Below are 14,908 nucleotides of genomic sequence, written 5' to 3'. Positions count from 1 at the left end.
TGTGAAGGTTCTTGATGGAGTGTAGGAGGGTGTGAAGGTTCTTGATGGAGTGTAGGAGGGTGTGAAGGTTCTTGATGGAGTGTAGGAGCGTAGGAGGGTGTGATGGTTCTTGATGGGGTGTAGAAGTATAGTAGGGTGTGAAGGTTCTTGATGGGGTGTAGGAGTGTAGTAGGGTGTGAAGGTTCTTGATGGGGTGTAGGAGTGTAGGAGGGTGTGAAGGTTCTTGATGGGGTGTAGGAGTGTAGTAGGGTGTGAAGGTTCTTGATGGGGTGTAGGAGTGTAGGAGGGTGTGAAGGTTCTTGATGGAGTGTAGTAGGGTGTGAAGGTTCTTGATGGGGTGTAGGAGTGTAGGAGGGTGTGAAGGTTCTTGATGGGGTGTAGGAGTGTAGTGGGGTGTGAAGGTTCATGATGGGGTGCAGGAGTGTAGGAGGGTGTGAATGTTCTTGATGGGGTGTAGGAGTGTAGTAGGGTGTGAATGTTCTTGATGGGGTGTAGGAGTGTAGTAGGGTGTGAATGTTCTTGATGGGGTGCAGGAGTGTAGGAGGGTGTGAAGGTTCTTGATGGGGTGCAGGAGTGTAGGAGGGTGTGAAGGTTCTTGATGGGGTGTAGGAGTGTAGGAGGGTGTGAATGTTCTTGATGGGGTGTAGGAGTGTAGGAGGGTGTGAAGGTTGTTGATGGGGTGTAGGAGTGTAGTAGGGTATGAAGGTTCTTGATGGGGTGTAGGAGTGTAGTAGGGTGTGAAGGTTCTTGATGGGGTGTAGGAGTGTAGGAGGGTGTGAAGGTTCTTGATGGGGTGTAGGAGTGTAGTAGGGTGTGAAGGTTGTTGATGGGGTGTAGGAGTGTAGTAGGGTGTGAAGGTTCTTGATGGGGTGTAGGAGTGTAGTAGGGTGTGAAGGTTCTTGATGGAGTGTAGGAGTGTAGTAGGGTGTGAATGTTCTTGATGGGGTGTAGGAGTGTAGGAGGGTGTGAAGGTTCTTGATGGAGTGTAGTAGGGTCTGAAGGTTCTTGATGGGGTGTAGGAGTGTAGTAGGGTGTGAAGGTTCTTGATGGGGTATAGGAGTGTAGGAGGGTGTGAAGGATCTTGATGGAGTGTAGGAGTGTAGTAGGGTGTGAAGGTTCTTGATGGGGTGTAGGAGTGTAGTAGGGTGTGAAGGTTCTTGATGGGGTGTAGGAGTGTAGTAGGGTGTGAAGGTTCTTGATGGGGTGTAGGAGTGTAGTAGGGTGTGAAGGTTCTTGATGGGGTGTAGGAGTGAAGGAGGGTGTGAAGGTTCTTGATGGGGTGTAGGAGTGTAGTAGAGTGTGAAGGTTCTTGATGGGGTGGAGGAGTGTAGTAGGGTGTGAAGGCTCTTGATGGGGTGTAGGAGTATAGTAGGGTGTGAAGGCTCTTGATGGGGTGTAGGAGTGTAGTAGGGTGTGAAGGTTCTTGATGGGGTGTAGGAGTGTAGGAGGGTGTGAAGGTTCTTGATGGGGTGTAGGAGTGTAGTAGGGTGTGAAGGTTCTTGATGGGGTGTAGGAGTATAGTAGGGTGTGAAGGTTATTGATGGGGTGTAGGAGTGTAGTAGGGTGTGAAGGTTCTTGATGGGGTGTAGGAGTGTAGGAGGGTGTGAAGGTTCTTGATGGAGTGTAGGAGGGTGTGAAGGTTCTTGATGGAGTGTAGGAGTGTAGTAGGGTGTGAAGGTTCTTGATGGGGTGTAGGAGTGTAGTAGGGTGTGAAGGTTCTTGATGGGGTGTAGGAGTGTAGGAGGGTGTGAAGGTTCTTGATGGGGTGTAGGAGTGTAGTAGAGTGTGAAGGTTCTTGATGGGGTGTAGGAGTGTAGTAGGGTGTGAAGGCTCTTGATGGGGTGTAGGAGTATAGTAGGGTGTGAAGGTTCTTGATGGGGTGTAGGAGTGTAGTAGGGTGTGAAGGTTCTTGATGGGGTGTAGGAGTGTAGGAGGGTGTGAAGGTTCTTGATGGGGTGTAGGAGTGTAGTAGGGTGTGAAGGTTCTTGATGGGGTGTAGGAGTATAGTAGGGTGTGAAGGTTATTGATGGGGTGTAGGAGTGTAGTAGGGTGTGAAGGTTCTTGATGGGGTGTAGGAGGGTGTGAAGGTTCTTGATGGAGTGTAGGAGTGTAGGAGGGTGTGAAGGTTCTTGATGGGGTGTAGGAGTGTAGTAGGGTGTGAAGGTTCTTGATGGGGTGTAGGAGTGTAGTAGGGTGTGAAGGTTCTTGATGGGGTGTAGGAGTGTAGTAGGGTGTGAAGGTTCTTGATGGGGTGTAGGAGTGTAGGAGGGTGTGAAGGTTCTTGATGGAGTGTAGGAGTGTAGGAGGGTGTGAAGGTTCTTGATGGGGTGTAGGAGTGTAGTAGGGTGTGAAGGTTCTTGATGGGGTGTAGGAGTGTAGTAGGGTGTGAAGGTTCTTGATGGGGTGTAGGAGTGTAGTAGGGTGTGAAGGTTATTGATGGGGTGTAGGAGTGTAGTAGGGTGTGAAGGTTCTTGATGGGGTGTAGGAGTGTAGTAGGGTGTGAAGGTTATTGATGGGGTGTAGGAGTGTAGTAGGGTGTGAAGGTTCTTGATGGGGTGTAGGAGTGTAGGAGGGTGTGAAGGTTCTTGATGGAGTGTAGGAGGGTGTGAAGGTTCTTGATGGAGTGTAGGAGTGTAGGAGGGTGTGAAGGTTCTTGATGGGGTGTAGGAGTGTAGTAGGGTCTGAAGGTTCTTGATGGGGTGTAGGAGTGTAGGAGGCTGTAACGGTTCTTGATGGGGTGTAGGAGTGTAGTAGGGTGTGAAGGTTGTTGATGGGGTGTAGGAGTGTAGTAGGGTGTGAAGGTTCTTGATGGGGTGTAGGAGTGTAGGAGGGTGTGAAGGTTCTTGATGGAGTGTAGGAGGGTGTGAAGGTTCTTGATGGAGTGTAGGAGTGTAGGAGGGTGTGAAGGTTCTTGATGGGGTGTAGGAGTGTAGTAGGGTCTGAAGGTTCTTGATGGGGTGTAGGAGTGTAGTAGGGTCTGAAGGTTCTTGATGGGGTGTAGGAGTGTAGGAGGCTGTAACGGTTCTTGATGGGGTGTAGGAGTGTAGTAGGGTGTGAAGGTTATTGATGGGGTGTAGGAGTGTAGTAGGGTGTGAAGGTTCTTGATGGGGTGTAGGAGTGTAGGAGGGTGTGAAGGTTCTTGATGGAGTGTAGGAGGGTGTGAAGGTTCTTGATGGAGTGTAGGAGTGTAGGAGGGTGTGAAGGTTCTTGATGGGGTGTAGGAGTGTAGTAGGGTCTGAAGGTTCTTGATGGGGTGTAGGAGTGTAGGAGGCTGTAACGGTTCTTGATGGGCTGTAGGAGTGTAGTAGGGTGTGAAGGTTGTTGATGGGGTGTAGGAGTGTAGTAGGGTGTGAAGGTTCTTGATGGGGTGTAGGAGTGTAGGAGGGTGTGAAGGTTCTTGATGGAGTGTAGGAGGGTGTGAAGGTTCTTGATGGAGTGTAGGAGTGTAGGAGGGTGTGAAGGTTCTTGATGGGGTGTAGGAGTGTAGTAGGGTCTGAAGGTTCTTGATGGGGTGTAGGAGTGTAGTAGGGTCTGAAGGTTCTTGATGGGGTGTAGGAGTGTAGGAGGCTGTAACGGTTCTTGATGGGGTGTAGGAGTGTAGTAGGGTGTGAAGGTTATTGATGGGGTGTAGGAGTGTAGTAGGGTGTGAAGGTTCTTGATGGGGTGTAGGAGTGTAGGAGGGTGTGAAGGTTCTTGATGGAGTGTAGGAGGGTGTGAAGGTTCTTGATGGAGTGTAGGAGTGTAGGAGGGTGTGAAGGTTCTTGATGGGGTGTAGGAGGGTGTGAAGGTTCTTCATGGGGTGTAGGAGTGTAGGAGGGTGTGAAGGTTCTTGATGGAGTGTAGGAGGGTGTGAAGGTTCTTGATGGGGTGTAGGAGTGTAGGAGGGTGTGAAGGTTCTTGATGGGGTGTAGGAGTGTAGGAGGGTGTGAAGGTTCTTGATGGGGTGTAGGAGTGTAGGAGGGTGTGAAGGTATAGAAAGATGTTTCAGCTCTGGTAACACTAGCAGAGAAAGAGAAGAGAGTGACTGGAAGTCCCTTAGGTCAGCAGGATTCTTGGTCTTGTCTCATGTCCTTTCAGCAGCTCTGAGTGGGCAACTAAGTGTTGTTCATGGAGGATGTCAGACAGCCAATGGGAGCAGGAGGTGGCACGAGCTTACCTGGAGAACAGAGGTTATCTAAACAGGATGTAAGTGTGGAGCATAAGGTGTCAACATCTAGAGATGTAAAGATGGACAGAAGAAAGCATGTCACTTGAGTCTCTTTAACTCACTTCAACCAATAAGTTACAACAACATAACCTTACTGTATAAAGAGCACATCAGTGTTCAACTGGTTCTTATAAATGTTTATTCATATGATGGTTTGTGTGTGTCATTTGAAAACAAAATACCATTTTGAGAAGAAAGAACATTGTTTTGAATGTGAAGTTTCATTTTGCAGGAGAATTGAGGGGTTTTGCTCATTGTGTTTTTTGATTTGTGTGTAAAGTTCTGAGAGTATGAGGCTTTCAGAAAATGTGTGTAAACAATTGAGAAAAACCGTAATTTTTCCAACAAAAACAATGTCCAGTGTACATCCCAACCAACGCAAAGTTGCACATACAGTGGTGTACATACAAAACAACAGAAGAATTGACTGTATACAGTTACAGTAAAAAACGATGCTGCCTCTTCTCTTGGGTTTGGGTCTGACCACAGCACCTCATCCACATCACAAGCTTTCTCAGTCCAGTCATGAAAAGCATCAGCTGCTATATCTCCACATGTGTCTTCTATAGCTTGGAGAAGGTGTATAGGCGTTTGTGACAGGTGTTTACACATGTGATGAGTCAGTGTTCATATTTGAGTGTGTTCCTTGTGAAAACAAGAGATTTTTCTGCCCGAAAATTGTGCCAAATGCAGAGAATTGTGTGTAGTGTTTTGAAAAAGTGTGTTTTAGATCTGCAATGTGAGTGTAAAGCAGGAATTGTGCTTGTAGTTTAGCAGAATTGGTTCAGGGGGTTGGTGCATGAGTTACATGTTGAGGTCATTGTGTCTCAAGTACCAATATTTGTGTGTAAACAATCGAGAAAAACTGTAAATAAGGGCTTCACTTATAGACCATGTCGTGAATAATGGTCTCTCATTGAGAGAGGAAGGGTTGAGGGTGCAACACAATCTGCAAAGATCCACAGTGGCATCTGTAATGTGAATTTTCCATCGTACAAACAGGTGAGAGTTACATAAAAATGTATTTTGTATTGCAATTATAGAATATTTACACAGATATATATGACAGTAAGTTTGACTGTAAAATATATTTTTACAACAGGACCCAAAGGCCGGCCCCAACAGGAGGAAGAGGAGAAATATGACTTTGTATGAAGTCACTGAAATAGTTGAAACTGTAAAGATGTAAAGTTAGTATTTTGTGTATTGGTGTTTTTCCTCTCAGTGTGTTGTGAGTGACAGTGTGTGTTATCTCAGTGAGGGTTGTGTATTGTGTTTGGCTGCACTGAGTCGTGTGTTAAGAGTTGTGTTGCTTTGAATGAGTTGTGCAGGTGATGTGAAGAGTTTAGCTCAGGTGACTGTTGCTAGTGCAGACTGTAGTTAGAGTTTTACACATGTGTAGCTGCAGTTGTGCTTACTGGCGTTTAGGAATAGAAAACAACTGTAATTGAATGAGGCTATTAATACACAATACTGTATGTGTCACACTTAGTGATGATGACACACCACAAATGCAGACAGTTCATCGTACAATAAAAATAACTTTATAGATAAAACAACAGAAAATAGAGCCAAGGCCCAAAGGACAGCCAAAAGAGCAGAAACTCCTTGACCTGACCAGACAAGAGGTCCTGCGTCGTGTCACGTCTGTGACAGTCTGTACTGAGACTTCCTACTCATATAGTGTTCTGTGCAGTGTGGATACATGCTGGATATACAACATTGTGTCTCAAATGACGCACTTTACACTTCAAATATGCACTATGTGCTCTACTGTCTAGTGTATTTGAGAAGGGTAGTATCATCTCACTGTACTTTCAATGCAATTGTCACTTGGTTTACCCAACGTGACCTCAATCCCCATCATATTGAAGCCGAATCAAACTTTTCTCGCGCAGCAACGTGGAAATTCAAACTACTCGCACTCTTTATACTAGAAAGTTGTGTCAGATAGCACATGTGTGATTTTGGACACAGCCCATCTGTTCATTCATTGGTCATGAAGCAGGGTAAGGTATATATGGTTCCTCAGTCAGGTGTGTTTCTTCAATGAGGCCCTGCTCATACTTAAACCGAAATGCATGTATGTTTTCTATCAAATAAAAACCAGCAAACAAAACCTTGAATATTAAGTATAGATTTTTATTAATGAAAGTTAGCCAAATATACACCCAAAACCATCCAGGTAAATATTACGCTTATATGTCTATCTCAAAAGTGGTAAATCATTGGAGTATGATGAGGGTGAAACACAGGTCAGTAAGCACTAGATCCATTGATTCTAATGAAAAAACCTCTTAATATTCCTCGTTCAGAGGCAGACCGATTCTTCCGCCCGGGAAACCACTGGCTGACATCTAGAATATATTTGTAATATTAATTTATTATATTGGACCGTCTGAATGTAATGATGATGAGTTCTAGTTGCTGAATTTTGTCTTTTTGCATTAATCTGGGTTTTAAAACGGGCCGTACATTGAGACATCACTGACCCAGGCTCATACTGGATATCTCGCCATATTCAACAGTAAAGCATACAGAGACACATATTCACCTTCCACATGAGAAAAAAACATTCTACAAACCCAGGGATCTGGTCAAGATGAGCAATGACATCATGAGTGTTCAGACTTCATGGATTCAACAGGAGACTCCAGTCGTGACATGTTCACAAGAGTGCTTTACACACTAACACACAGTAGTTACCCATCAGAATTACAAAAAATAATACCAAACATAGAAATGTACACATCTGATAGTATATTTTAACTATACTTTAGTGCATAAATAAAGAAGAAATGACATTATTATTGAGTTATGCATGAGAAACTAATGATATATATATATATATATATACACACACAATATATAGTCTCAATACGTGTCTCTTTCCAGGCAACCGTACAGGCAGAACATTAACAAGATGCATCAGTTTATTGACTGTGGCTTTAACCAAAAACTGCTGTAGAACCCCAGAGTCGGTTTACAGCTTGTGCATTTGGGTGATGTTGACATGATTCTCATTTAACAATAAAACACTACTGTGAATGGCAGAAAGATTCAAGACTACTCTCTCATAGGCACAAAGGCATATTTTTCGTTTCACTTTGGACCAATGCTTGCATGCAAATCTGTCCTTATGGGTACAAACAGAAGCACTTTTTCACAGTTTTGTGCTATTCAACAGAAGAATGTTACTTGCTGTGCTGCGATCGGGGGTCTTACAACATCCATCACAACTGGGGTAAAAAAAACTGATTTCACAGATGACAAAAAATGTAAAAGGAACACCATGTTTACTGATGACACATCAGTTCTGAGATGTAAATGAATGATTGCTATACATGCATTTCATTCATACAAGACCATTGTGTTCAAATATTAAATGCCTGAGAATTTACAAAGGACTAACATAATTCACACACAACATTTTAGTAATTCATCTGCATGAGTTTTCCAGTCTTTCCTCATTACTGGATAGTTGTAGTCGAGAGAATTTACTCACATAGAGGAATGTATAGCAGATTTAATGTGTGTATAACTACAAAACGTTACATTTATAATCGAAGATTTCGTTTTTCCTAATTCTGTCAGGCTTAAATATGGTAAAAGTGCTTGATATTTCAAAGTGTTTCAAGAGCACTGAAACCCCGAACAGATGAAAAATGTCATGGTTTCATAATACGAAGAACACATCAATTAAACATAAAGATTGTTGAAAATGGTTACTAACAAATCAAACAAGTTCTATTTTAAATTTTTAATTATAATTATCAAAACTAAAATCAAGATGTATTCATTTCAAGAGTGATTCTTTGTTTTCTTGTCTCGCATTCTATGGCTTTTAATATTTAAAATGAACCCCAATTTATGAATGACAAGAGCGGCGTGCACATGTACTGAAATATATGTACTCGAATGGAACACAGATGTTCAAGGATAAGGCAGAAATAACACACATTAAAGCCAGATTACCATGAAAGAGAAAATGGAGTAATTCACACAACAACAGTTTTCTAAATGTTTAAACGTTCATGTGAACTGTCGTCGTATATAAAGAGCAACACGAGATCATTTCTTTCAGCTTCCACAGAAAAACTTAAACCACTTGGGACGGATGAGATGGGAAATAAATGAACCGAGCATTCTTTAAAAGTCAATATTGATGGAAACATTGGCAATGCAAACGTACCATGAGGGTCATACAGTCTGAAATAATCACAGGCATCATTGACATTTCATTCATATTGCATCAGTAATCACAAAACATCAGCATACTTACAAAGATTTAGAGGTTTTAAAAAAATCTGAGATCAAATTCAACAGGTCAGAGAACAGGCGGGTCATTTTGGCAGCATCTAGAATAAAGAAACCTCAGATATTTAGTACTCATTACATTAGAATCCTATTTTTCAATGACATTGGTTAAAAAAGCATTAATAAAACAGGACGGCTCGGGACACAGGAACTCATGTACGGGATATCTGAGGCTTCGTACACTTGACTTTGACAGTTTTTGAAGCTTTATATCTTCTTCTGCCGAGATAACACAAGAGCTTCATTTAAAAGAGATTCATTTACCTGAGTAAGATCAACTATACAAAGCCTTTATAAGACCAGAGCACATATATTAGACAAACATGTTACTGGATTGATAGTGTAGGTAGTGCAGATTAGAGGGAGGGGCTACAAAATTCATACCTTCAACCACAAGAAGCCCTTAAGGAGCCCCATCACTCCTCTAGAATCTGACGTAAGACCTTCAGCAGGTTCTTCAGGCCGTAGATGTAACCCTGGTCGTGGCCGTCACTAGGGAAGACATGTGCAAAGTCAATCATCTTAACCTCCACGTCACCGCCCGTGTCCTGTCCCGCATCGCTCTTTGACTCCTCCCCTTCCTCTCGTCGACCGCGGTTGCCGTTCGGCTGCTGTGTGGACGTCCACACACTGTTATCCTGTTTGGCTTGATAGTGGCTCCGGACGCAAGCTTTCTTGTGCAGGGAGAACATGGCGGAGAGGCTCTGAGCGATGTTATTGTTCTGCTCGCAGGCCTTGGGCGTGAGGGGGCCGTCGGAGCGCACGACACATGGCGGACACGCCCCCTCGTACACGAAGAGCAAAGAGCTGGCGTAAAAGCTGAGCTGACTCTGACCCTCAAACCACTCCAGGATCTTCTGGACTTTGAGGATGCTGCCGGTGACGGCATCTTTGCGAAGAACTTCGCCGTTGTAGAAGAACTTGGACAAACCTGCAGCACAGAGACGATGCTGAGTCAAATGAATCTTTCAACAGAAAATGTGAGAATGTGTGAAAAGTTTGACATCCCACCTTCCCTGACCGTTTCCTTTCCCAGACCTCTTCCGTAATGCTGGTCATACGTGTCAACGCTGTCCGAGCCCGTTTTATACACCTACCAGACAAAACACACACAAACATTCTTGAAGATTCTCTTCAGAGGTCTTGCTCTCCCTCCAGAGGACACGTGAGGACATTACAATCAGATCAACAAGAAAAAACAACCTCACAAGATAAACTTCTCCAGCATTTCATGGGACAGAACAGCCAGTTTCAGACTGTAACGTGTGTATATTTAGAGAGGCTATTAAGATTCTTTCTGTATCGCTCAAATCAGCAGAATCATTATGAGTAATGCTTGTGTTTGTTTCATTCATCTACAGATAGACAAACGCCTGGGAAAGACTGAGACTCAGAATTTAAACATTGTCTGTTCCCCATTAACAATTCACAAACTCGACCGCATTGCCCTCTCTGATGTCCTAAAGCCTTCAAAATCAATATCCTTCCACACAGCAAAAGGCCAGCCATTCGTTTTCCGTTTAAACTAAAAGGGAACGTGGGGTAAACAACAGTTGTACACACTTGATCATTTTCTTACAAATGTTCAAATAAAGAAACCAGCCAGAAAGAATGACTTCTTTATGTTAATGCAGAAACGCGATACTTCATTTCCCAACCACCAGTTGACAATGTGATGTATATGATGCTCAGTTTGACAGATTACGTGGTGGCACAAATGAAGAACGTTCAGACAGCACATATCTCCGGCTCATATCTCTGACTGCACCATTTCCTCTACCATAACAAAACGAAGTGTTCATGTAAACCTCACCCATCATGAGCTGATGATAAAGACATCAGAGGTCCACCCATGATTCTCAGGAGAGCTGGAATAACTCTAGAGGATGTTTGTGTGTTTGATGGGACGGGACACACTGTGTGATCAACTCATCCTCATCCAGATTGACCAACACACACACAAGATAAGACACTTTATAGTGGTTACAGATCTGAAAATATAAAGGGTTTAAACCCTGTGAGCAGTATTTGGGTTTTTCAACAGGGTGGAAAGATGATTCAGAAGAACAACCACCTCCAGTCTGACACAACCTGATGACTGCTTCAAATGAAAACACATCAGCCCAGCAAACAAGAAAATTCACAGTGTCACGGAGGGGACTTTGACGTGAAGCAACCCCAGACCCACGATGCAGATGATCTGAAGGGCGCTATCAAAGCAAGCTGGGCTTCCATCACACCTGAGCAGTGCCACAGACCGATTGTCTCCATGCCACGCTGCATTGATGCAGTAATTCATGCAAAAGGAGACTCAACCGAGTATTGAGTGCATAGAAGTGAACATACTTTTCAGAACATGTCTGTTTAAAATATCTTTTTTTTTATTGATCTTATGTAATATTCAAATTTTATGAGACACTGAATTTGGGGGTTTCATTATCTGGAAGCCATAATCATCAACATTTCAAGAAATAAAAGCTTGAAATATTTCACTATATGCACAAAACTTTCCTACATGCTCAAACTCTTTAAGCCGTGCTCATTTGAATTCAATATTAATGCTTTGTTTCATGTCATTTCATGCCGTGAAAACCTTTTTAAACTCATCACACCGAAAGCATTTTGGCTGTGACATTAAACGTCTCACCTGCATGAGGTCAAGGTTTATCAATCTGCCCCGAGATCACAGGTGGGCGTCACTTCAAGTAACCTCCAAGTAGGTGGTGGGAAAAATCTATTATATTAAATTTTTCTAAAATCTATTATAGGCACAGACGCTCATATCACATCAGCTGGCCGTGTTACCACCTCCCATGCTTCCTATTGATCTGTACCAGCTATACCTGTCAACAGCACACAGTTTTTCTAGCGTCTACCTCCGACAGGAAAACTTCTCATTCATTATCAGTGAAGTTCTTTTTTGGCATACCTCTCTATACGTTTGTGCTGTGTTTTGGAAAGCTAAACATGGTCACTCATTATTCATCAACGTTAGAATGAGGTTATGCTAATGCTTATTTAAATGTACATATAAATACGAATAATGTACGTCAGCGATGCCCAATCCTGCCCTTCAAGTTCAGCTCCTTCCCTATTCATTCACCCTTGATGTCTGCAGTTATGAGTGAATGAGACCTGTTGTTCAGACTAGTAAACATCTGCAGAAACACATACCCTCATCCCCAGCAGCAGAAAGCCCATCTCCTCCATCAGCGGGTACTTCTTGATCTGCTGATCTCGTTTCTCCTGTGAGGCGAAAGGATCGTAGCTCTTCTGTCCGATCTTCACGTCCATGATACACGGCTTCTGAAACCTGCGCGTCACGTCCTCCAGCTTCAGGTACGAGTCTGTGGTGGACAGCAGACAAGCTCACTAAATCCAAGAGAGATCTCTTTCGTCTTGGGAACACACTCCAGCAGTTCCATCTTTTATAACCCATTTCATTACCCAAACTTCTAGAAATGCCTGCCATATTTTAAATCAGCAATAAAATACATGAACATGCGGCGTGAATGATTTTGTTGTTATTTGATAGTACAATGTAATAAATAAATCTAGTAAAACAAGAAAGCGTTTATTTTGCTGTCTAGATAATTTGAAATGTACAGCAGTAGTTTTGTTTGGGTGTTTCTCTTGTAACGGTCACTTTAAGCCGTCCAGCTATCTATTCACAGAGCTCTCACTGTACCTGAGGGAGTCTCAGGTGAGGACCACGTGCCGTAATATGTTGGCAGGTGATGTCGGAGGTCTACTAAACACTGGTCACAGCAGTCTTCGGCATACACCTGGAAGAAAATAGAAAGATGTATAAAAATATAATTTTTATGATAAATCAACCTATAAAAACAGAGGTAATCTGTATTGCTAAACACATACGGTGCTGTAAAATTGCATCTCTCGTGGTCCTCTCGGTGGAGGCTGCAGCTGTTTTAAAACCGTACCATCCGGATGTTGCAAAATACCTGTGGAAAACCACATCGCATAACCTGCATGGTGATCTACAATGAATTCATCAACATTAAAATAAGATTAGGAAAAATGTCATGTGTTATGAATTAGGCAGAACCCTTTTCTAAGAAATTAAAATGAAACAAAACTGAATTGGTATTGAATCCGCCCCGATGTAGTTTCACAATCTACAGATGATTTCACAAAACCCAATGAATGAATGCTCTGTTTTCTTTGTTAGAAGCTCACAGAAACAGCGCTCGGGTACATCACGGCCGGGTGTGTTCATGACGCTCGGGTGGCCTATATGTCGGTGAGAATTGGGCTGACGGGATTTAGAGATTACAGTCAGACGGTGACCGTGAGGCTCGAGATTTAGGTCAGACTCTCCCCATCCCTTTAAAAAGAGCTGTTTAAATACTATACAGAAGAGCAGAAAACAATATATTTATGACAAGTGTGTAATAATGCGGGAAGAAATTTCTCCCTTGCCAAATTATAAATATCTTAAGTGTAGGCATTCAGAAATGAAAGAACAGAAAGTAGATGATGTATTAGGTAGGGCTGTCAAACAGAATAAAAGTTTGTGTTTGCGTAATTTATGTCTGTCTGTGTACTGTGCATATTCATTTTGTACCTTCATTTATATTTAGATCATTTAAACGTTTATTTATTTGACATTTCTCTTAAATATTTGCATGTGTTTATAAATAGAAAACGAATATGCAAAGTACACATATTCTGGATGCGATTTATCGTTTGATATTAGGAAAATTCCACTTATTTTAGAACTATTAAAAGCAAATATTTGACTTTTCAATTAAAATAATGGAAAATGTTATTCTCACAGCTGCTGATGACTTTCATGAATACAGTAATGAAATGATTCGTCTAGACTGTAACTGTAGTGAACTTTCATGATGTCCAGATTATAATGAGATCCGTTGCATTATGCAAAAGTGACTGCAGAAATCCAACACAATGTAAATAAGAGAGCTGCTGTAGTCACGGGTTCAATCCAGACACACGCGCAGGGATTAATGTATATCTTGAATGCTGTGTTTGTGTGTAAATGTCATCATCGGAACGGTCAGTAATGATGGAGTGCGGGTCCGAGTCCAGTGTTTCCGTACATAACCTGCATGGACGATATTAAAACACGAAACTAAACGGTACAGCAATAACAGCGTAACGAATGCTTTCCGCGTCCCAGTGGTTGACATGTTTGAGAGAGTTCATAGCCGGTACCGTTAGTTTCATAGGGAGGCTGCCACTGTGACAACTTACTCCATATAAGTTCATGACAATTGATATCTAAACGTGTACTGACCCACTTTATCCACTCCGTACTTGTGTCCGGCCACCTGATGAGAGAGCGGCACGCAGCCGTTCAGGTGCGCGCTCTGCTCGCGCTCCGGGGTCGGTACCGGACGCGCGACCTCCAGCCTCCCGAGCGCCACGGGCGAGTCCATTATCTGACGCGACGGGACTTTACTTCAATCCACCGCTACACACATTCACATATTGATCGCACACTGTCGACGCGTCACCGATAGGGCTGACCGATCGCGAGCCATCCGTCACGGCGCCCACGCGTGTGAACATATAACCAGAGAGAGAGGCGCATCCCACTTCCTCGCCTCAGAAATGTTTACACTCCTCCCTCTGTAATCGGCGCGACACGGCAGACACACAGCGTGGACGGGAAGAAGATCGACGCGATGTTCTGGCGGAGTTAGTCATATCCACTCTCGGAGGTCGAACACGCAATTCTGCGAACGCTGCGCTGTTTGTTTCCGCCCCGCGAGCGACGACGCGCGTCCCCGAGAGGCACGCTGTGCGTGACGTCACGACGCACGAACACAAGCGGAAGGGCAGTTCGGGAGAATGAAAGATTTGTTTGTTTGTTTATTAGAAGAAATTGTTTTTGCTGTTACTGGTGTGTGTGTGTGTGTGAGGCGACGTCATTTTACCAACTTCCGGGTTGACAAACGTAACGTTACTGCAATCGTCGTCATTAATCGTGAAGTCTGTTTATAGTGCTGAATGTTCGGTTGTAGTCCGATAACGCTAACTGTACTGAACGTAAACTCCGAGAGACAACGATCATTTACATAATGATGTCCCCGCGGAAAATCCCCGCGGAATCTTTTCCTCAGTCAAATCCTTAAGGGAAGTTCGTGGTAATTATGTTTACAAACGCGTTGTGTAAATACATGCGAGAGAATTAGCGTCTGGTTCATCAAACAAAATCTGTGACGGCGTTTAAAATTGCGCACGCACACAAGCGTTACATATTAACCAGGGCTTTTCTCATAGGTCATCAGAATCTGCTTCAAATTCATTAATAATATCACATATATCCAAAACTCAGGAAGCTTCCAAACAGCTCCAAGTTTAAGTACATAAATGAAGTTCATGGTAAACGTTATGCTT

The 14,908-nt window shown here is 43.2% G+C and overlaps 1 protein-coding gene across 2 annotated transcripts; it reads right to left on the bottom strand.

The window, feature by feature from the left end:
• Nucleotides 1–6,328: 6,328 nt before the first annotated feature.
• On the bottom strand, nt 6,329–14,804 carry ipmkb (inositol polyphosphate multikinase b). 2 transcript variants are annotated; one of them, XM_079476839.1, is made up of 6 exons: nt 13,803–14,804; nt 12,401–12,486; nt 12,213–12,309; nt 11,699–11,871; nt 9,536–9,617; nt 6,329–9,455 (listed from the first exon to the last, which is right to left on the bottom strand). In XM_079476839.1, the coding sequence occupies exons 1-6, from the start codon at nt 13,942–13,944 to the stop codon at nt 8,941–8,943; spliced, it is 1,095 nt and encodes a 364-aa protein (XP_079332965.1). In that variant the 5' UTR covers nt 13,945–14,804; the 3' UTR covers nt 6,329–8,940. The 2 variants fall into 2 exon arrangements, with proteins under 2 accessions (XP_079332965.1, XP_079332966.1); XM_079476840.1 differs by having other exon boundaries at nt 14,446–14,735.
• Between the last annotated feature and the right edge of the window lie 104 nt (nt 14,805–14,908).

The sequence above is a fragment of the Barbatula barbatula genome (genome assembly GCF_947034865.1).
Source record: "Barbatula barbatula genome assembly, chromosome: 16".
NCBI lineage: Eukaryota > Metazoa > Chordata > Actinopteri > Cypriniformes > Nemacheilidae > Barbatula > Barbatula barbatula.
This window is presented reverse-complemented; position numbering and strand designations above follow the sequence as displayed.